At 43.5% G+C, this 21,391-nt stretch overlaps 1 protein-coding gene and 1 long non-coding RNA gene across 4 annotated transcripts; one reads left to right on the forward strand and one right to left on the reverse strand.

Annotated features, from left to right (window-relative positions):
* Positions 1-53: 53 nt before the first annotated feature.
* Positions 54-21,255, forward strand: LOC119131283 (WD repeat-containing protein 70). Of its 2 annotated transcripts, XM_037265587.1 has the most exons (18): positions 54-112; positions 648-701; positions 775-858; positions 926-1,016; positions 1,163-1,364; positions 1,670-1,729; positions 1,808-1,941; positions 2,777-2,930; positions 3,886-3,962; positions 7,976-8,150; positions 13,332-13,431; positions 13,512-13,596; positions 13,678-13,816; positions 18,236-18,336; positions 18,416-18,495; positions 19,616-19,732; positions 20,279-20,441; positions 21,007-21,255. In XM_037265587.1, the coding sequence occupies exons 1-18, from the start codon at positions 91-93 to the stop codon at positions 21,092-21,094; spliced, it is 1,926 nt and encodes a 641-aa protein (XP_037121482.1). In that variant the 5' UTR covers positions 54-90; the 3' UTR covers positions 21,095-21,255. The 2 variants fall into 2 exon arrangements, with proteins under 2 accessions (XP_037121482.1, XP_037121483.1); XM_037265588.1 differs by lacking the exon at positions 54-112 and having other exon boundaries at positions 642-701; positions 1,163-1,368.
* On the reverse strand, positions 8,606-11,106 carry LOC119131289. Of its 2 annotated transcripts, XR_005099626.1 has the most exons (3): positions 10,630-11,106; positions 9,975-10,276; positions 8,606-9,097 (listed from the first exon to the last, which is right to left on the reverse strand). It is a non-coding gene; the product is annotated as an uncharacterized LOC119131289 (long non-coding RNA). The 2 variants fall into 2 exon arrangements; XR_005099625.1 differs by lacking the exon at positions 9,975-10,276 and having other exon boundaries at positions 8,606-9,100.
* Positions 21,256-21,391: the final 136 nt, after the last annotated feature.

Consider the following 21,391-nt stretch of genomic DNA (forward strand, 5'->3'; position numbering starts at 1 on the left):
ATATCCCAAACGTTTATGAAACACTAGGGGGCACTGTTGCTTTATTGACACGAGAAGCAACTCCGCAAAAGAAGAATCTCCAGTTTCAATATGGATTCAAACGACACCGAAGGTACTCACTTTGGCTCTTATTTGTTATTTACAGTCCATATAAATTGTATTTGGGAGCTTTATGTGACTCCCCGTTAATAAAATTTGCTTACGTTTATGTCCCGTCTTTGTACAAGACTGCTTACGTGAAATAAAATGGCGCTTTCGATCGATTTTAGCCCTTATTGTGTTAGCTTAGCAACCGTTTGGCTTAGCAACTGTTTTCCTCAAACTAACTGGTGCTGTTTTTTTCAACTCAACCGGTCTGCAGCAGCAAACATGACATAAGTTGTGTATTTAACAGTTAAAAATAAATAGCTGGATAGCCTGAGAGTCTTGTTAAAATTATAGTGGAACAAAGTACGAATATTAGGATGTTACATGCTGTCATTTAAGCTAGCATTTAAAAAATTAGTCGTGATTGCCAGGTGTTCATTTTTTACTATGCTTAATTGGATCATGGTGTAATAAATTTTCTACACCCAATATTTACAATGTATGAAATGTCTCACTTATGCATCATTCAATTAAAAATCAGTTACAATTTTAATTCCCAGACAACATGAACAACGATGGGGACATCTCATCTGTTATGGGATTCTCTGGTTTTGGTACGTATGACATGGGGGTTGGGGGGGAGTGCTTAAAATGCTTTTAAAATGTTTTTAAATGTGCCTCCACTAGGAAAGAAGGCCCGCACGTTTGACCTGGACGCCATTTTTGAACAGACCCGGCGAACGGCCGTCCAGAGGAGTCGCCAAGTGTTAGGTGACTATAATAAACCCGCACGCTTGTCTGGTGATATTTCAACTGTTGTTAACATTCTTTTGTTCAGACGACAGGGAGAAGGAAATGGAGACACAAGAGAAAAGCTCAACATCAGTCCACGTGCAGAAAAATGAAGTAAAGGCAGCAGCCACTTCCAGGTAACCCTTTTGCAGTCACCATTTCAATTCCGATTTTAAATTAAGCTTTCAATACTGAATTAGGCCTTCAATATATGTTTTCAAGCCTGGTTTATAGTTTCAAACTAGGTCTTCAATCCCCTGACTGTGTTGTTAAATGTTTACAGAAAACAGGACATGGACAGCAGTTCAGACTCAGAACCTATCGGCCCTCCACACCCCCAAAAAGACGAGGATGATGAAGTGGGACCCCCACTTCCTCCAGGTTACAGAGATGGTGCCTCTAAAAGCGACAGTGACGACGAAGATGAGGAGCAAGATGATGATGATGACGACGACGACGACGATGACGATGATGACGATGATGATGTATGTGACGCGTGCACGCTAATGCTAATGGCTCCAGATTGTGTGCTGTTGTTTTAAGGCGTCTCCACAAGATGGCAGCACCATAAAACAACACCAAGTGTGTCTAAGTACAATTAAGATGACTGGAAAGAATACTAAAAGATATACTATTTAATTATAATATAAGAGATTGGTGTAAATTGTTTCCCCAAAATCAGGCTTATTTGTTGTTGATTTTTTTAAATATTTGAAAAAAGATATTTTAACCAACAGTTAAGTTATCTAAAGTAACTAATCCACAACTACGTTCCTCTGTCCCGCCTCAGAATCCTCTCAAGAAGATCCCGGACACTCACGAGATCACCCTGCAGCACGGCACCAAGACGGTACCCGCCACCATCTTCCAACATAATCAATCTCCATTTGTAAATTACATTTGACCTTCCTTCCATGCATTTTGTCAGGTGTCCGCTATGGCTTTGGACCCGTCGGGCGCCCGCCTGGTGACGGGCGGTTACGACTTTGATGTGCGCTTCTGGGATTTTGCTGGCATGGACCGGGCTCTGCAGGCCTTCCGTTCCCTGCAGCCATGTGACTGGTGAGTCCACTTTTCTGTGAAGCATACTTAAAACATTAGTAAAATAAAATTGATTCGATACACAACTAAATTAAGCTTGGTCACAGGACAAATTCAAGTCGTACGTCAATGTACCATTTGACTTTTACTCTTTTACTCCCCACAACTGCCGAGAAGCTCTGACCCATGTGCGTGTCCAGCCACATCCATGCACACACATTTGTTTATCCTCCAAGCAGATGGTAGTGGATGTTTGTTTGCGTGTTTACGCCGTGATTCACCGGCACAAAAAAAAAAAAAAAAAATGAAAGGTCCAAATGGTATTTGTTGTTTCCAGAGCTGGAGCAGGCCTCCCCGATTTGTACCCGAACGCAACATTTAAGTTGATTACATCTCTCTCCGGGAGCTTCTGTGCTTCCGACTCCACAGATGTTTCAGACCCAAAGATTTAGCGTTTGAGCCTCAATTTCATTCTGCCTTTGAACTTTTTTGACGCTGCGCAGCCGATATGTTGATGCTCCGTTCCGCGTCCCGCTGTGTTAATGCTATTTGATCGTGACCTAAATTGCTAATCTCATTCGGGTTAAGTGGTGCCCACTTGGCTCGCATGCACTGCCGTGCTCTTGCGTGCAACTTTGGACTGGGTGGTATGGCCTTGAAATAAAATCTCTATTTTCATAAAATATTTTTTTTTCGATATCCCCCACTAGAAACGCAAATGAACAATTAAAGGTATTGAACTTTAAAAGTAAAATATAACTGAACTGCACTTGTGCAGTGATTCTTTCACATACCGCTAGTGGCTGAATTGAGGTCTAATGAGATTGTGCTGATGGGTTTCTGGTGTCTCATGAAGTCATCAGATCCGAGCGTTGCAGTACAGCATCACCGGGGACCGCATCCTGGTGGTGTCGGGAAACGCACAGGCCAAAGTCTTGGACCGTGACGGCTTCAATGTGATGGAGTGCATCAAGGGAGACCAGTACATCGTCGATATGGTCAACACCAAGGTACCACTTTTGATTCAATAACCCAAGTTAGGAGTCTTTGCTGTGTTACTGCGACCGAGAACAACCTGGACGTATTTTGCTGTGTTGTTGGGTTGGGGGGGAAACCATGCCAATGCATAAATGTAGCAAGGTGGACCCAGGAGCGAGTGCTTTGTTGTTATTGTGTGCAAAACATAATGCTTTACACTTGGCGAGAGGAGTCAACAGTGGATCAATTGCACAAAGATGTTTGGGCTTTACTGTGTTTAAACGAGTCGATTGTTGGTTACTAGGCTAATGTTCTCCACAAATGGTTGGTACCCCCCATGTAGTTTTATGGAAAGAACCTGAAAGTGATCTGAAAATAATAGACAATTTATTTGATGACTTAAGTATCAAAAGTCATTTTCTCACATTAAAGGTACTTGAGAATTGGGAGTATTTTTCGATGACTAATCAAAATTTTTATTTACTTTTATCAATTTACTAATATTAGCCGATTAATTGACTGGGCCTTACTGCATTGATTTGTTATGGAGCCACTCTAGCAAAATCCCAACACGTCACCTGCACCTCAATGAAGGGGAAAAAAAAAAAAACATCACTTGCCTCTTCCTCGCACACTGAAACGCTTCCTCTGTCGGTGGGTGGGTTGGGGCCAAAGGGGCTACCCTTCTGTTATTCCACTTTGAGCCATTTGTTATGAGGAGTCCCGCAGAGGAGCAGCGAAAATAGGTCCACGCCACACTTTACTTACACGTTTTTTCTTTTTTTTTTTAACGGCCAATTTGGTCCGTTAATCTTGCAGAATTCCTACCGGGATGTGTGTTTTAAATAGCCTGCAGGTACATTAAACTTAAGCGTAGCTCAGACTAGACACAACTAAGTTATGCACTTTCACACCCTGTGTAGCTTCTTCTCAGACATTTCCAGATACAAATGTTTTTTTTTTTTTCCTCTCCCTTGCTCTCATCAGGGCCACACGGCGATGCTCAACGACGGCAGCTGGCATCCCAAAATAAAAGAGGAATTCATGACATGCTCCAATGACGGGTAAGCCTCCATGTCATTTTTTTTTTTTTAAGTGCCCCATTAAAGACTCTTCTGATCCCAAAATCTCCTTACACTGACAGCAACACTGCAAGGGGAATTTTTTTCTTTAACCGCCAGCAGGGAGTCCTTTAAATCCAGAATATACCACTTCACTGTATCGCCATACATGCATGAAACAAAATCAGTTTAATCGTGCATAATATATCCCCTTTAAGAATGCGAGTCGGGACAAGGCAGCATTGAGTCTGAGTGTGAAAGCAGCAGTGTCGAAACTCGCCGTGGTGGTTATTAATTAGAAACAGGAAAGGCCTCTGCCCGCGCTCTTTCGAGGCACGACAACCCTCCCAGATTTGTTTATTTAGTTCTCGTTGAGGCTCTGGAAATCCTCCCCTGGCACGTTGGCAGCGGTCGAGCATAAAAGGGAGTTACATGCAGGGGAGAGGCCACAGGTGCAGCCTGGGTCGACATAGTGATTCGAGTCGGCCCGGTGATGGAAAAGAGTGTTAGCATCCCGTCACCACTTCCCACATCTTCATATTAATGCAACAGGTGGCGAACATAGCTTCAAAATGGGTTTCTACATATTATGTAGGCCTTGTTTGAATTGTTTTTTATTGTTGAGTTATACATATATTTCCAACACCCCCTTTGAAATTTACATTTCCATCCAATAAAAGTCGGATAACCTCCGACATCAGTTTTCATAAGAGAAAGTCTCAAAATGCTATGCCCAAAATTGAAATGTAAGTCAGCCATTTTGCTTTGCAGCAGCCATTTTGTGAGATGCAAATTATGATAGAGGCAAAAAAAATGGGGTATATAATGTTCCATTCTTCATTCTTGGGATATTTCGATAAAAACAAATCACAGACGAGTATAAACGAATCTAGTGTTGTGCAGACCTCTAATACACCTGCAAAACTGCACTTCTATCGTCAATGAATTCTTTGAGGACAAAGAACCAAGATGCTATAGAACGTATGGATGCTATTGTCCATGGCTGCCATTAGTAGGCCTTTATTTTTTTCCAACGGACCCTGGTCAGCCAACTGTACCAGTGGGTGTTTGCAACGACCTTCTATGTGCTTTAAAAATTCATTCTGACATCATTCTGTCTTTGCTGCAATGCTAGAGCCTCTTTTGTTGTTTATTTCAATAGCTTTTTAAGCGTGACCACTGGACCGCCCAAACCCTTTTAATTAAAGCTCCCGTTGCCCCCCCACTCGCATTCATAGCAGGTGTGACCCCGGCTACTCGGAAATCGAGCATTTTCTTCTGGAAGGAAGTAGTGACAGTGGGTGGTAGCGATTGTCTTGCAATTATTGTTTAAATCAAAGAGATAGCATCTATAAAGAGTCACGGACTTGAAAAGACAAGCCTGCTCCCAAAACCTTTTGTGGATCTTGTCACATGGTTGAACAAACCTTTGATTGCGAACAACCTTCATGTATTTATAGAAACATCTGCAACAAGATAGACGTGTAGTCCTTGTATGTTATTTCTTGGTGCCCCAGGTGAACATACTCACGCAGCCAAGAGGGAGTCAAGCGAAGATAGGGCGAATGGGCACTAGCTAATGGAACCCACATGTCACACACACACATTTCACACCCGCAAACACATACAATTTGAGGAATGTTTCCGAAGATTCCCGTCATTCTAGCCTGCTTACAAGGCCGCAGCTGGATTTTAACATGAGGCCGGGATTCACCAGGACAACATTCGACTTTAGAGGTCCAAGCTATTTACAAAACAGTTTGTTTCATGACGGTGTGTCTTTTGGGTCTTGAGATCAAGCTTTCTGAACTGAAAGAAAGAAATCCATCCAACGGTATGTCGCTGCGATTCAGTCTGAACGTCAGGTTCATCTACAGTCCAGTGCTTCTCGGTCGATGGTTCGCTATACATTGCTAGTCTTCCATGTCCATCCTGACAACACTCGCATGCCAAACACCATCAAGATGGGAATTTGGCCTTGTTCAGTCTAAGTCATGGCTGGATTATCAACTCTCTTGTTTTGGTTTTATAGTCCAATTCGAGCCAGCGCGACTGCGGACTCTGCTGCTGTGTATCTTATTTAGTTTTTTGAACCCCTAAAACCGCTGTGACTTTTCTGAGTTCCTATAACATTGCTTGGACCACAGTGGATTTTCTTTAGCTTTCTTGCTTGAGCACCTCCTAAATCCTCCCCACTTTACTTTGCCCGCTTGTGATGGAGTATGGACAAGCCTCAAATATCCCTCCTAATCCCCCTTTCCCAAAACACAGCCCCGGTCAGACACCCTGCCATTACACAGCACACCCAGTCACCAGAACCTGACCAATGAATAACCCTCGTACAACCCGTGTGCACCTATCTCATCCTTATCTCGACATCGAAGAAAGTGTTTCGGGTCAGTATCGCCCGGTCTGTAGCCTGATGGACAGATAAAATCTGTGAGGCCAGTGGAGGAACTGTCTCTCCTCAGTTGATGTGTGAACCGCTGGTCTACCTCATAAAGTGCCCACGCATGGCTGGAGATGTATGGTCCTCATTTTATTACATTCACTGAAGCCTTTGTGTTGAGGGAACGGGGAGAAACAGGGGGACTGCTGACTGAACGGAAAACAAGGGCGCAGGGATAAGAAACGGGACCAAAATGTTTTTGCTGGCTTCTACATACTATGTATGACTTGGTGTTACTTTTCCATAACAAGCCACATTCTTCAGTGTCTCAAAAAGATGTCTCACTTTTGAAATACTCTCAGAGGGAAGTGGCCATTGTGGTTAGAGTGTCAAGAGCAGATTGCTGCAGAGATAGAGACTGGAAGAGACACAAGAAGTAGACACTGAATTTTTTTATGGATCAGCTTCTTACTTTATAAAACCGTAAATACCCAACAGTATTCCGTGCATTTTTTTTTTTTTAAACCCAGAAAAAGTCGTTTGTCTGTGGTAGTCGGCGTGTAATGTTCCTTACTGCCACCCACAGGACTGGAGTGGAACATTACTGTTTCGCATGTGAGATTTTTTTTCAATGAATCAGACGGACATGTTTAGGATTGTTCCACCTTGGTGGAGGCCTGAGTGCTGTTCTCGTTCGCCTCGTTAACTCTTTTTTGCTTTGTGTTGATTCAAACACGACGATGGATCAAACAGAGTTTTCTTTGACCCTTGCCAGCTCTTACTCAAGCCGTAAGTCTTGAGCTGGCATTTGTGTCACATTGTTAGACTTTGTCCAAACACGGGCTCGAGAGTGTATGTCTGCGACGTTCTCGGCGGCAGCGGAGGAGGAATTCTGTTAGTAGTAGCAGCCCCAACTGTGTGTTTACGCACCTCGGCCTGACCTCATGACCCGAACGGTCCCAGTGTTCACTGCAGGACATGGTGGGTTGTAGAAACATTTGGAGTCTTATTCCCTGCTCAGTCTTTGAATAGTCAAAATGTAGACTAGAGATAGTCAAGGTATGTTGAGGTACGCTCTTCTATTTGTTTTTTAACCAGATATGTTGATGCCATGGTGTCTTTAACTGCTTAGAATGGCTTTAAAATGATTTTCTGTAGAATGGATCAAGATTACTTTCAATTGTTCTTGCAGTTGACTTTGAATCAACGGTACTTCTGCTGGTTTCAGGCAGTACCGAACTTTTGAGCAATAGTCCTCACTCATCATCAAGACTTCGTAGTATTCAGTTTATTTATTATTCAGTTTTGACGACCATCCCGACACGTCCTAACGCTAGAGTCCAATTCGTTTTACGTGTTGTGTGTGGTGCTCAGCAGATGTTGGGGAACATTTGGGTTTCATGGCAGCTTCAGGCCCACCAGCCTGATCAACCGTTTGCTCGCCTACAACCTTTGAGATTTAGATTCCCTAACCACATGTTCATGCTCATTGTATCTCTTTAGTATTTTAATTTATCACCACAGGGATGTCTCGAATGACTTCATATGTTTGAACCGGTATCTTCCTTACGACTTGATTCATGCCGTTGGATCGAAGATCAATGACATTCCCGTTTCCTTTCCGCAGCACCGTGCGAACGTGGGATGTAACGTCGGAAAAGAATCACAAGTCCGTGTTCAAACCTCGCTCAGCCCAAGGGAAGAAGGTCACCCCCACGTGCTGCACCTACAGCCGTGACGGAAAGCTCATAGCGGCCGGCTGCCAGGACGGAACCATTCAGATCTGGGACAGAAACCTCAGTGTGAGTCGTACGCTTCTTTCACTTCTACAGTATGTGCTTAGAAATTCATACAGTGTATGGAACCCGTGATTAAAATGCATTCACTGTCGGGTTTAAATCTGGGGATGAACTTGGCCTAAGTTTATTGCAGCCATTTTGTCATTTGTCTATTTTAGGGGTTTCTCTCTTGAGTCTCCTCTTTAGCAGGTGAAATATATCCTCTATAGGGTTTAAATCCGAGGTGGATTAGGCCCAATTGTGTTCCCCACCCTCTTTTCCCCTCATTTTTTGTTTGCCTTTGGGGGTTGCTCCTCTTAGTCTTCTCTTAAGCAGGGCTCCTCAAAACATAAACCCGGGACTCCATGTACAGTTTGTTTTCTTACAGAGGTCACACAGTGGTCAGGTTTCTGGTCTGCTTTAAAATGCTTTGGTCCAAAAATGAAGATAAGAATTTATTGAATGGACTACAACCAGGCTTGGATCAGAGTTTGTTTTTATTCTCTCCACTGTGCAGCTGCGTGCTTTGGATAAAATGCCAACAATGACATCACCATCATGTTTAAGATGGTTCTGGTGTCATGCTTGTGTTGTTACTGCGTTTTAATTCATTTATGTAATTCATAAAAAAAAATTCAACAAATATCAAAATCTTCCCATCCAGTTTTAATTTCTTAAAAATGACCCCAAAACAGAAAACTCTGAGCTCTCATCCAAGCCTTCTGAAACATCATCTGGGATTCATAGAAAAGATGTCGGCCTGTCCATCCAAGCAGATGTTCATTGTCAGGGTATGTCACCTGCTGGCGCTCCGAGAGGCAAAGCCAGAGGTCAAGCCCGGAGTCATTAGGATTAATCATTGGGGCACCGCCGACGTCTGTGCCAAATTTCTTGATGCTCCCTCCTACAGTTGTTTAGATGTTTCATGTCTGGGCTGCACGGCGCATCACTTCACTGACTCACTGCAGTTTCTGCTTTAAAAGTATAAAAAAACAAATAGTTATGTAAGTGGCTCTGACTTGCTTTTTTAGTTGAGAAACATGCAAGTCAATGAAAGGCACAATCAACATTTCCCTCTTTACATTTTCCACTATTAGTGCCCAATTAGAGATTGCATTCCTTAAGAATGTTGAAGTCATTGGTTGATTTTGGCATTGTTGCTCATTGGATTATTTCACATCCTCACGCCAGCCAAAACCTCCTCCAGTACTTATCAGCAACCATTCAAATAACAAGCAATCAATGCGGACAACGTTGGCCGCTTCTGTTATTTCATACAAAAACGGTGACGGTTAAACTGTAGCTAGCGAGTCGGAACGTCTCAATTAGAGCGAGGGGCTAATCCAGATTAGTCGAATGGGAAGTCGTCTACACCGTAATGACTCATTCAAGTCAATTCTAATCAGATAACAACACTTAACAACGTGCGGTAGTTTTAGTCCTGATTGGCTGTGCTTTCATTCGTCTCAATTGTAAAGATTTCGTTCCTCATTCCACTGGCGGAGTGCTCGGAGCAGCGCACTCCTGAGAGATTGGATTAAAGCGCTCAAAATTTACGAGCGCTCCTTGTCCAAGCTAAATATTTACCGTGCGTCCCATAGCAGCTCACAATAGTCATGTCTGTTCCCTGACCACTGGAGCCTGCCCCCTGTCTGAATGGCTCAAGAATTCTTCGCCTGTGCCCTCTGCCCTAATCAGGAACCTGACTTGAATTCAGCCACGAGCCTAAAAAGGAGTCGACCTTGTTCTTTTATTGCCGCTGCCCTCCCCCCTTGTCTGTCTGTCTCCTGTATTACTCATGGTCAGACTATGCAGGGCAGATCAATCACGATCAATCATGTGCATCACCTTGATGTGGAGCTGCGCTATTGGGGGTGACGTGGGCTTGATTAATCCTACGATCGCCAGTCAAGTCGGTCCTCCCGGTGAACTCCCATCGAGAGTAATTGCTCGCCCTCAATCGGGTCGGGCTGAATCAGAAGAAACAGTTCTCTTGATACTTGGTGCGTGGAGGGTGCGGGCCTTGGTTCCAAAACATTACCCCAGAGATCGGTGGAATGTGGTGAGGTCATCGATGGGCTTAGATATTTCCACATTTCAAACGAAGGACCCCAAAGGAGCTGGTCTTGTAGACGCAATGTTGAAATGTACTGTTTTTACAGAGAAACTGATTTGGACTGAAAAATAATATCAAAGGTGAGCAGAACTGTGTTGGCTCTACAAGTTGTCAACATTAGGATCGGTGGATATTTGTGTTTGGCGGTCTGTGGAAGTTTGCACGCGCAGAGATTCATAAAAGATGAAGCTGCGCGAGCGCCGCCGTCCTTTTTAAGTCCAACGAAAATGTTTAGAAAACTATCACAACATAGACGAGTAACTAAAGACTACTTGATGAGTTATGAGCTTCAACATTTTTGGATCGATAACAAAACAGTTGTCGGGCTTCTTGCCGCCTGTCGTCAACCAATCAGCGTTCCGATTTGGTCTTCGACTTGGAACGTACCTTGCCCCTGGAAAGTACCAAAACTGTTCTGGTTGGAAGATTTGTCAAGAATTCTCGATTGCCGAGTGTGTTGCCGATGCAGTAACTAAAAGCGAACACACTGACTGCATATGTGGGCGCTGTGATACTTCAACACACACTCATGCTTGGACGCTGCCTCTCTATCACCACTTGTTGACTTCCATGAAAGATCCGAGCAGCTGTCCCGGCCCGCGGTTTGGCCACTTGATCCCCATAAAGTAACAAAGGTCAGCATGAGATGTCATTACTGGCTGCACAGTGGCCGTCGTCGAATGCTTCTTAGGTGTGTGCTTGTAAAGGTTTTGATGTGGTGGCGGCAGAGAGGGAGGGGGGGGGAGCAAGTGGCAGAGGAGGAGGGGGCTGGTATTCATATAATGATACTCGGATAACTTGGCGAGAACAGTTGGCCTCAGCGGTCGACCGGGTATCACTACTGAAACCCGACGCACTGTTCCCTCCGCGATTTATCAACTCTCGCCATTCGACATGTTCAGATGATGAAAGGCCCCCACAAAAACTCCCCAAACGAGTTTTGTCCTGTATAAAAACATCAAGCCTGCAATTGAAGATTATTTTAATAATCTGGTTTGTTAATCAATCAATGAATCTGATTTTAAAAATTTAAATCCCTTTATTAAAAAAAACAGGACATTTCAAAAAACGTACAAACATGATTTGATAAAATGAGTAAATGACCAGTTTGCTCCATTAAATGTCTGAAAGTTGACAAATGTTGATAGTTATAAAGACAGATATTTGTTTTGATTAAACACAAAGATCATCAGTCCGCTTTGATGAAGGACTACAGAAATCCATTTGAAATGAAGGACTCTGTTCGCCGAGCTTGTCGCACGGTCCCTAACGGCGAGGGCTCCGGTTTCATGAGCGACCGTGTAGCTTATCACAGGAAGCAAATGCCCCGGCATCCAGCGAAGCCGGCCAACATCGGCATGGTAAATAAACGCTCCGCATTTTCACAACAACAGTATAGGAGCTCGAAATAGCCACAGCAGGGTGTATGTAACGGCCTATCACTGGCAACACTTTGATTGACAGCCGTTATTACCCGGCTTGACTTTATTACACGCCTCTCAATGAGTTTATTAAGGCCAATTAATCGGAAAAGATTCGGAAGTAGTGTGAGCTATCCCAGCTGACGTTGGGTGACGGAGAAAAATCTCCACCGAGTATCATTCCAGTCATACCTTCTGTTCAGATTTGTACAATTTACGAACACCAGTTTGGATTTATCTGCCACCCGAGTGCATATCTTGAACATTTCAACAGATGTAGACGAAACGCCGTTCTGAGGCCGCAAAACACGCGGCAAACTTAGCGCTACCGTGCACGAGGCTACCACATAAAAGGAGGCAGAAACGCAGCGGGTGCTAACCGCAGATGGGATTCATTTTAGCAAGAAAGCCATCAAATCAAAAAAAACCAAAAGATCATGATGAAAGGTTCTCATAACTTACTGGTTGAACACGGAAAAAAAACAGTGCCTGCGGCGAACACGAGATTTTGAAAACTTTATGTATAAATGATAAAGCATTTGGACAGTTACGTGAAATATCACAGCTTGGCAGCGTATCTATGGCAAAACATCTCCGTATGCCTGATGTACACATACTTTTTTTGAAAAATACATATTGGATTATCAAAATTGGTAATTTGCAAGGATGCACCTTGGAGAAGATACGGACAGTCGAATAAAGTTCGCCTTAAGACGAGAAACCGTCATTTCATCATGTTAAACTGACCCCTTGACTTTTATACCGGCATATGCAAAAGAGGCAGTAGATAATGAGCGATTAAAAAAAAAAAAAAAAAAGGAAAGTCTGAGTCCGTCGTAAGACAAGTAAAATGATGACAGGGAAAATCAAATCTTGTCCAAGGCCAAGCCTCTAAAAAAAAAAAGTGGAATCCTGGTTATCTACAGTTCAAGGTGACACGGTTATCTTTTTTTGTTTCGCTTAATAACCTCACTCCGTTTACTTTGCAAGTGACCTCAATTCCCTCCAGTATCATGAGGGCACATCACTCTTTCACCTCACACTCGCCACACCAGCGTTTCTCTATTCTTCTCTATCTTATCGCTCGCAGGCACACTTAAAATTCCTTATCCGCATTTCCGAGACAAAAAGCTCATATTGCTCCATTTTCTTTTCACTCGTTTATTTGCATTGCGCTTAGAATTAATGAAATTGGAGCGGTATAAACCGAGGTTATGTTTGTTTGGGTGTTAGCAAGTCCGCTTGCCTAGCTTATTGCTTCACAGGCAGCTTTTAATGATCGATCGCTGTTATCTGCCTCGGATGAGGAGAGGAGGGCCTGACAATTCTTCCAGTTTTTTTTTCCAGACGTTGTGTCTATGTGATAAAAGGAAGGCCGAAGTGTTTGTTTTGGTGTTACCAATCCACAATTTTACTGTACAAGACTTCAAAAGGACATCCGAGTTTTGTTGGACGGAGGATGTGAGCGAGTACAGTTCATCCCTTGGCTTTAAATTCTATGTCCTATGCCACCATACCGTAGGATTATTTTTGCAATTCCAATTGATGAGGTAGTTGGCCCTGTTTACCTTCTTTACAAGATATGAAAGAAGCAAACCAGGAAGAGCTTTTTGTATATTCTTATTCTGCTGCGTGTATTAATTATATGGATTTTTCTCATGATTCTAGGTGCACACCAAGTTCCACTGTCGACAAGCCCACACCCCAGGATCCGACATCTCCCGCATTGCCTTCTCCTACGACGGAACTGTTCTCGCATCACGTGGAGGTGAGAAGTTGAATTGCGGATAAACATTGGCTTTCCTTGAAATGATTATTTTTTTATTCACCCGTTGTGTTGTCTCCAAGGCGATGACACACTGAAAATTTGGGATATTCGCAACTTCAAGAAGCCATTACACATGGCCACCGGCCTGACTAACTACTTTGCGATGTGAGTCGTCGCAATTCCAAAAATGTTCCTCAGCGCCGCCACAAGGCAACGATTTCACGTTTTTAATTCCTCCCTGAGCAGGACCGACTGCTGTTTTAGCCCAGACGACCAGCTCGTCGTAACTGGGACCTCAGTGAAGAAAGACGAGGGCAGCGGGAAGCTGGTCTTCTTTGACCGAGCCACCTTTCAACGGGTCTACGAGATAGAGGTCACCAATGCGGTAAGATCATCTTATCTTGTTGATAATGAACTCAAATTAAAAAGTCAAATCAAGCTCAATAAAAGTAGTTAAAATCACTTTAAAACGCCTAATTAAGTCGTTGAAAGTATTTTTTGCCATCATGAGAAAATATGAGATGGCAAGATAGATTCAAAATATGAATGGCGGAAGTGGAGCAAGTGTATGAGAAGCCATTTTAAATTGATTAAAAGAGCTGTGAATAATAATAAAAAAATTAATCCATTAGATATAAATGGAAAAAAAATACAAATAGTTTACTTTAAAATCTGTTTAAAAATATTAAATTAAAAAAAAGGTTTTCCTAAAAATCCAAAATAAACCATTTTTTATTCAGCCCTGCTGTGAAATATGGAACTAAACAAAATATTTCGAGTATTACATCTCACCTTGCATCTCCTAAATGTCAGCTTGCATTGCAGAAGCCTCCATCATTCGTTATTATGGACGGTAAATCGCTGTAATTCAAAGCAGTTGACCGTAAGCCACTCAGATGATTTAGCACACGGAACGAGTAATTCATCTCGCTGTCTGAGATGAAAGATTGACGGTGCCATGTAATGTTATTCACACATGGGCGCTCGAGGCGGCACGGGGGGAAACTTTTTAAAGCGGCAAGCTTGTCAAACTTGGAGAAAGTCAAGTAATCGGATCGTCTTGGATTGGATCCGTCTTGACGCACGCCGTTACCACAAAGCCTTGGCAAAACGGGTTTATTGACACTTTTTTATTCGAGGTGATGACTTTGATTGTTCAAATCCAATTATGTTAAGTCTCCATCAGCATGTTCTCGTGTAGTTCTTTGCGGTCCATCGTAGCTGGTAACTAGTCAAAACATGGACGTCTTACAAAATACCAAGTCAGAAGCACTTTGGCACATTAACGTTGGCCATTGGGTGAACTTGGCTGTGTAACATTAAAGAGAACATTCAAAGTGGACATTATAGATGGCAGGAGATCATTCATTTGTGTATCTACTGTTTGTGGCCTTCCAAGCCAGAAATTGTATCGGATCTCTTTGGATTGCGCAGGTGGCCTGTAGGTAAAAGGACACGTCGTTCATTGCACGCCGTTTGACTGACAGCCACCAATAAAAACTTGGGCGGCGCTGAGTTGTGGTTCTCAAGTGCCTCCTCCCGCCAAATGAGTCACAACAGTGGAACAAATGGAACAAAAAACGAGTTCACACTTGAGCCCATCCAAGAACAACTGGGCCTGTCCAATAGCGGGGAAACCCATCCAGATATAAAAAAAAGTTGCCTTTATATCTCATTCATGTCTAAAAATGGCCTCACGTCAGGAAGAGAGAAGCATCATCAGTAGCAACCTTTTTTGTCTCATCTCATTAAAATAGCAATGTAATAAATAAATGCCACAACAGTCTTTTTGTCTGCCGACGCCCAACGCTGGCTGAAAAAGGTTTGCGAACACGGACGGGGACTGGAAAAGCCACAGCTGTGTTTCTTGTTTAGTGGCCGCTGAGTGGATCCAAATGTGCTTCTGACAGTTTGGAAGTCTCGCTAGCCAAAGCTCAGCAGCCTCAAGGGGAGCGACGGCGCTTGCGTCTGACTCGCCGTTAACTCACTTCCTGTCATGTGAGATTACATGAATGAAGGATAGAGTGTCATTCCTGAAGTCCTGCAAGGCGTCAAAAATAAGAAAAAAGTCAGCCGTGAACTAAAAAAAAATGGCGCCTAAGCTATCCGATTGGACCCTTAAAAAATTTGGCAATGGAAAAAAAAAAAGTATTTCCGATCCATCGTAAGCATTTTATGCTCTGAAAATAATCGTAAATGTTGTCGTGATAGCCGGACAAAAGAAAAGATTATGAGCTCCTCTCGAGCTTTCACTATTCGTAGGGCGGACGAAAGGCAGAAGTTCATATCAAAGCATCATTTTGTGGTGGGAAGCAGTCATGCGGGAAAGAGAAATTGCTCTTCCAACAAGTCGGCAGATTTTAGTGTTAGCTTAGGCCACGATATGATACTGAGCAGCTCAAGACGTACGAGCAGTAACAGTTAGACTTGGCGGTGCCCAAAGTATTAGTCACAAAAAGAAAGTTGAAATCTCCTGGGCTTGAGTTGACACTTTTTAAAAAAATTCCTGCTCAATAACAACTTTTCTTGTCACGGTACGTTTATATCCCTTTTCAATATGGCCCTAAGACTCATTTGTAGATTCCTGCCGCTTCTGTTAAAATAATCTGAGTCAAGAGGCGTGATGTATGTATCTGCGTAAACTCCCGTTCTCAGGAGGATGCCGGGTCGGGATGGAGCTCTGATGTTGTGTGGATTGTGACTGAGTTGCAAGTGATTGGTGGCCCTTTTCATTTCGCTTCCTCCGCCCGCCCGGACTGCACTGCACTTAAATTCTTCGGCCGTGGGAGATAGCGGTGGCTGGTGTAAACATTGTAAATAGTTCTTTCATTAGGTTCACCAAGTGTACTTCTGCGTCATAAAAAAAATTGAGAAAAAAAATATCAAATTAGTTTGACGAAACCCGGCAGATCTACTACAAATATTTGGCTTATTGGTAACGTGACGACGAGTGAGTTGGAAGGAAATTGCAAAGTACATTCAAGACAACAGGTCTAAAAAGTCAATTGGACATGCCAGAAACAAAAAGTGACATGTAAATGCACTCAAGTGAGATTACAGTAATGGCCTCGTTTTATAAACAAGCGCTGCAGCCTTTCGACTTTCCACAAAAGAGGTGATCCTCTCTGCCAGCACATAAGCAAGCTGCACATGTCTGCAGGCTGCGTTGTGTTTTTGCCACTGCTCTGAATATAAAAAGTCTACACACCCCTAATTCAAAGGCCAGTTTTGGTAATATTACAAAAAAATTAGACCAAGTTAAATTATTTTCAAAACTTTTTTTTTCGTCACCAATCTGACCTTTAACCTGTACAATTTAATTGAGAAAAAATATTTCTGGTTTCTGAGCAACTATAATTCTGAACAACTTTTTGGCCCCAGAGTGGAAGAGCGTGAGTGATTGATTATTCCACCGCACACGAAGAGGTCGGTGATTATTTGCAAACACCGCAAATTCCCACCACACAGAACAAGGACAGGTTTCCCCTTTTGGCCAGCAAGAGGATTTTCTTTTTGTTTTTTTTGGTCTGGCTGGAAATACCATCACTCGACAGCGGGTCAGGCTTACATCCAGCCCCCATTCGTGCGCTTGTGTTCTAACTTGTATGTTCTGTCGCACTGAACAACTTTGTGAAATCTAATCAAGTTAGCGTGATTTAATATGCAGCCTTCCTCCCACATATTTTTGAACAAACACAAGCAATAAATTAATCCTCATTATAACGAACAGACCTTTCTCCATACATAAATGTTTTGGCATTCTCCGACATCGCAACCTCGATTTGAATTCGATTAATTGATTAGTCTTAATCGACTCGACGTGACCTGAGATTTAGTAATTACCAATGTAACACAATGCTCACCTCAGATTGACCTCTGGGATTAGATTTATGTCGGGTTGATGCGTTATCAAATTGTCCTCACAATCCAGTCATCTAAAACCCAATTTTGAAGTCAATTTCCACTCATTCACAAAAAAAAAAAAATTCACACCAAAATTCCACTTGGCATTAATAACAATAATTGTTTTTATTATACATTGAATACAACTGCTCGAATTGAAAGTCATCATTAAATGATCCTAATAATATCTAATATTAATGTGGAAGTTGTAGAAAAGGAGTTATAATGAATGAGTGTGCGTGTAAGATTGACACTTTTTCCGCTGGTGTCCTGGTGGGAAGCTGAACAGCTGGACGCTAAGCAGCTTTCCACCCTCACCGAATCTGGACTACCCACCCCCCATCCCATCCCATCCCGCACACGAGCGTCCAAGCCCACCGACCCACCCCCCACACTGCCCTCTGTTTGAGCTCACCTACAAATCTCAGTGGGTCGTCACACATGTTGATGGGCAAGTTCAGAACCTAGGACATTCCCATTGATGCCTAAATCACTTTTTTGGGATTTCCTTGTCCCTTTCAAATTGTACATACGAGCAACATCGTTAATGTTGCGTCATAGTCATTTCCAGTTGCAGGAAATGTTTTCCACTGTTCTGCCACTGTTCGTGTAGCCTCGCGCACATTTTACTTACACACAACTCCCTGGATAAATGTGCTCACATTTGCCTATTGGCACTGGGCCATCTGTCACACACACACTCGCGCACGCACAAACGCACATGCCGAGGGATCCGGCCCCCTCATCCCCAACCACCAAATATAGTCAAGTAGAGCAGCACAGCACTCTGGGGCTCATCCCCACCGCTACCAACACCAACCTGCTCACACACACAATCAGCGAAAGGTATGATGAGCACCATGCAGCAAACAATATGTATGTGTGTGTTCTGTCATGACAGAGTGCAGTGCGCTGCCTGTGGCACCCCAAGCTCAACCAGATCATGGTGGGAACCGGAAACGGGCTGGCCAAGGTCTACTATGACCCCATTAAGAGCCACAGGTATTTTCACACATGCATTATGATGTGTTTCAATGAATCCATATTTTTGCTCAATGATTGATGTGCGTCTTCCGTCCAGGGGAGCTAAGCTCTGCGTGGTGAAGAGCAACATCAAACAGAAGCACGCCGAGGCGTTAACCCAGGAGTACGTTATCACACGTGAGTTTGAGCTAAGCCTTATTCGCTCTGAGATCCGATGTCACAAGAGAAAATAGTGGTTATGATATTGTACCGAAAAATTTCAAGAAGAATTTTTTTCCCCCCACCATTCATGTGACCTCTACAAATCAATAGATTATTATTTTTATTTTTTTTTAAATAAATTTCAGAGGCGAAATTAAAAAAAAAGAATAACTGAAATAACATGGTTATACAACTACACACAAATAAGTAGACAAAATGAATTTAGGGTAACAAATTACACACACCCGTTAACAACTGCTACGTGGCTATGTTCATAATTAACCAATCACATTAAAACTTGAAATTTCCTCTATCTTGACTAATTCCAATTCCATCTGAAGAATAGAGATGATGATCTTTTAGTGATGAGCAGTATTGTTTTTGAACCAAAAATTGCTTTCAATGCCACAAGCATGATCACGGCATTGCATAATACAAAAATGGCTCCAATACTAGTTGTCCTTAAAAGACTGAGCCCGCAACCAGGAGGATACCACGCGGCGTCCACGGCCTTCCATTAGCTGATGGAGCGTCCAGTCGCGCATGAGTAGCTGGCCATCCTCGCGCCACGTGTCCCCTTAACACCCGATCACGCCAAGGACAAACGCCTTTCCTGACACCTATGGCGTGACGGGCCTCTCGTCCTCACACCAGACTGTCAGGACGATTTAGACTCTTTTGTTTGGGTCGTGTGACGGCGGCGTGGAGTGGAAGTGGAGTGGCGCTCTAAGTGACGCACTCGGTGCTCTGCCGCTGGAAAATTAGAGGGCCCATTGAGGAGAGAAGCGGGGGAATCTGTTAACGCTAACCTTTTTGCTAAATGTGGCGTGGCAAAGAATTAACAACGATGGAAAATCACTTCATCTGAGCCTCCGCACACACACACACACACACACACACACGAATCGTTCTGTTACTCACGCACACTCGTGGCGTTAAGTGCTGGAGAGGCTTTTCTTGTTGATATCGCTCACTAAGGTGTGAAAGGACAACCCAAACATGGCGTAACCTCAGAACGCAAATGAATGAATGAATGAATTACGATGTTGAAATGAAAATCCAGCATTGTGATCATTTTTGTTGTTCTTCCCGGCAGCGCACGCCTTGCCCATGTTCAGAGAACCCCGGCAGAGGAGCACTCGCAAACAGCTGGAGAAGGACCGACTGGACCCCAAGAAGTCCCGCAAACCCGAGCCTCCCGTGTCTGGACCGGGTGAGGCCACTTTTGTGCTTTGGACAAAGTACTCTGCAAATATGTCGAAACTCCGGGAAACAGACTAACAAAAAAAAATGAGCTCATGGTAGAAAATTACACCTGTATGTGTTTTTTACAGTAAGACAGTATTTGTACTTGGTTCCATCCCACCACTGATTGTGGATGTGTTGCTTTGAGCGTGTGCGTGCGCTACGGGCGTCCAACCAGCCACACGAGCGCCAAGGCAACTTTCTCCACGTCCAGCTGGCCCGTCAGCGCAGTGTTTTGTTTCACGCTCGCAGCCGGCTCCTGATGTTTCCACTGTGAACTGCAGCATTGCAAAGAGATATTTCAAGCACGCAAAAGCCACACATGCTATCCAAATGCTCGTAACTATGACAAAGCTTCAGCAAAATATTGTTTCATTGTTCTCAAACACAACTGAGGAATCTTTTTACATCCGTGGCCAGTTCAAGCAAATGTGCCTTTTCGAAATGTAACTAAATAAGTCATTTGATGTTCCCTTTTGTTTTCTCATTTGTGCCGATTGGTCTTTCGTTCCAGGCCGAGGGGGCAGAGTGGCGGCTCACGGCGGCACCCTGTCGTCGTTCATCGTAAAGAATATCGCCTTGGATAAGACGGACGACAGCAACGCTCGCGAAGCCATCTTGCGTCACGCCAAGGAAGCGTCTGAGAACCCGTACTGGGTGGCCCCAGCCTACAAGAAGTAAGAGCATCCAATGTGTCGACGTGACGACTCGGGGGTTTTTCCTTCACACCTGGGCGACATGTAAATGTTTAAAGAGCCGCGCTAGTTGCGCAGGTCCTCATTCAAACGTGATGGACGGCTTTAGATGGTCGGAACAGAAAGGACGTTGTTAGATGGCTATCGCACGCCAGAGGTGGAACAAAGCTGCCAGGTCGCACGTCCTCATGTTTGCACTCCCGAGCAGAAGCAGGTGAGCTTGGAGCTAATGTGTAGAAACATTCCGAGTTGTCAAAACATGTGGCACTAGATTGATGGAACGGGAGATCAAAGTCATTCAGAACATTTGGAATACAATTTGGAGGAGTTCAACTAAGCGAGATTCCCCGTTTGAGGAACGTTGGCGCTAGTCAGATTTAACTAGGCGCCGCTGGGTTTTTTTTTTTTTTTTTTTTTTTGGGCCATTAAGGATCATTAGGCCGGAGTCACTTTATTTTCTATATTTGAATGAAAGGTTTCGCCTGAGCCTCAGGCTGTGCATAAACGTCTTCATCCTGAAATCTGATTGGTTGTCTGGTGATTGCAGGACGCAACCCAATCCTGTGTTTGCAGAGGACTCAGAGGAGGATGAGGAAGCCGAAAAGGAACCAGAATGGAAGAAGCGTAAAATCTGAAGATATAAGAGCTTCTTACATTCAGACTCGAAAGCGGACTCGAGGTTGCTTTACCTACAACACTTACTCAAGGTCCAGAACGGAGGTACCGTCTGGGGTGTGCTTGTAGTTGGCAATCGTGGTCTCAGTGTAAGTAAAATGCAATTTTATGCTTCGAAAAACCAAACACTCACAATTTTGTCCTTCATTCTTTAGATTTTTAATAAATGGATCAGACAGACATGTCAAATATAATAATATATGAATTCATTTGACTCAACTCCATAAATCCATGCAGACTTAGAGTGGAGTCTGGTC

This window comes from Syngnathus acus, chromosome 12 (assembly GCF_901709675.1).
Source record: "Syngnathus acus chromosome 12, fSynAcu1.2, whole genome shotgun sequence".
Taxonomy (NCBI): domain Eukaryota; kingdom Metazoa; phylum Chordata; class Actinopteri; order Syngnathiformes; family Syngnathidae; genus Syngnathus; species Syngnathus acus.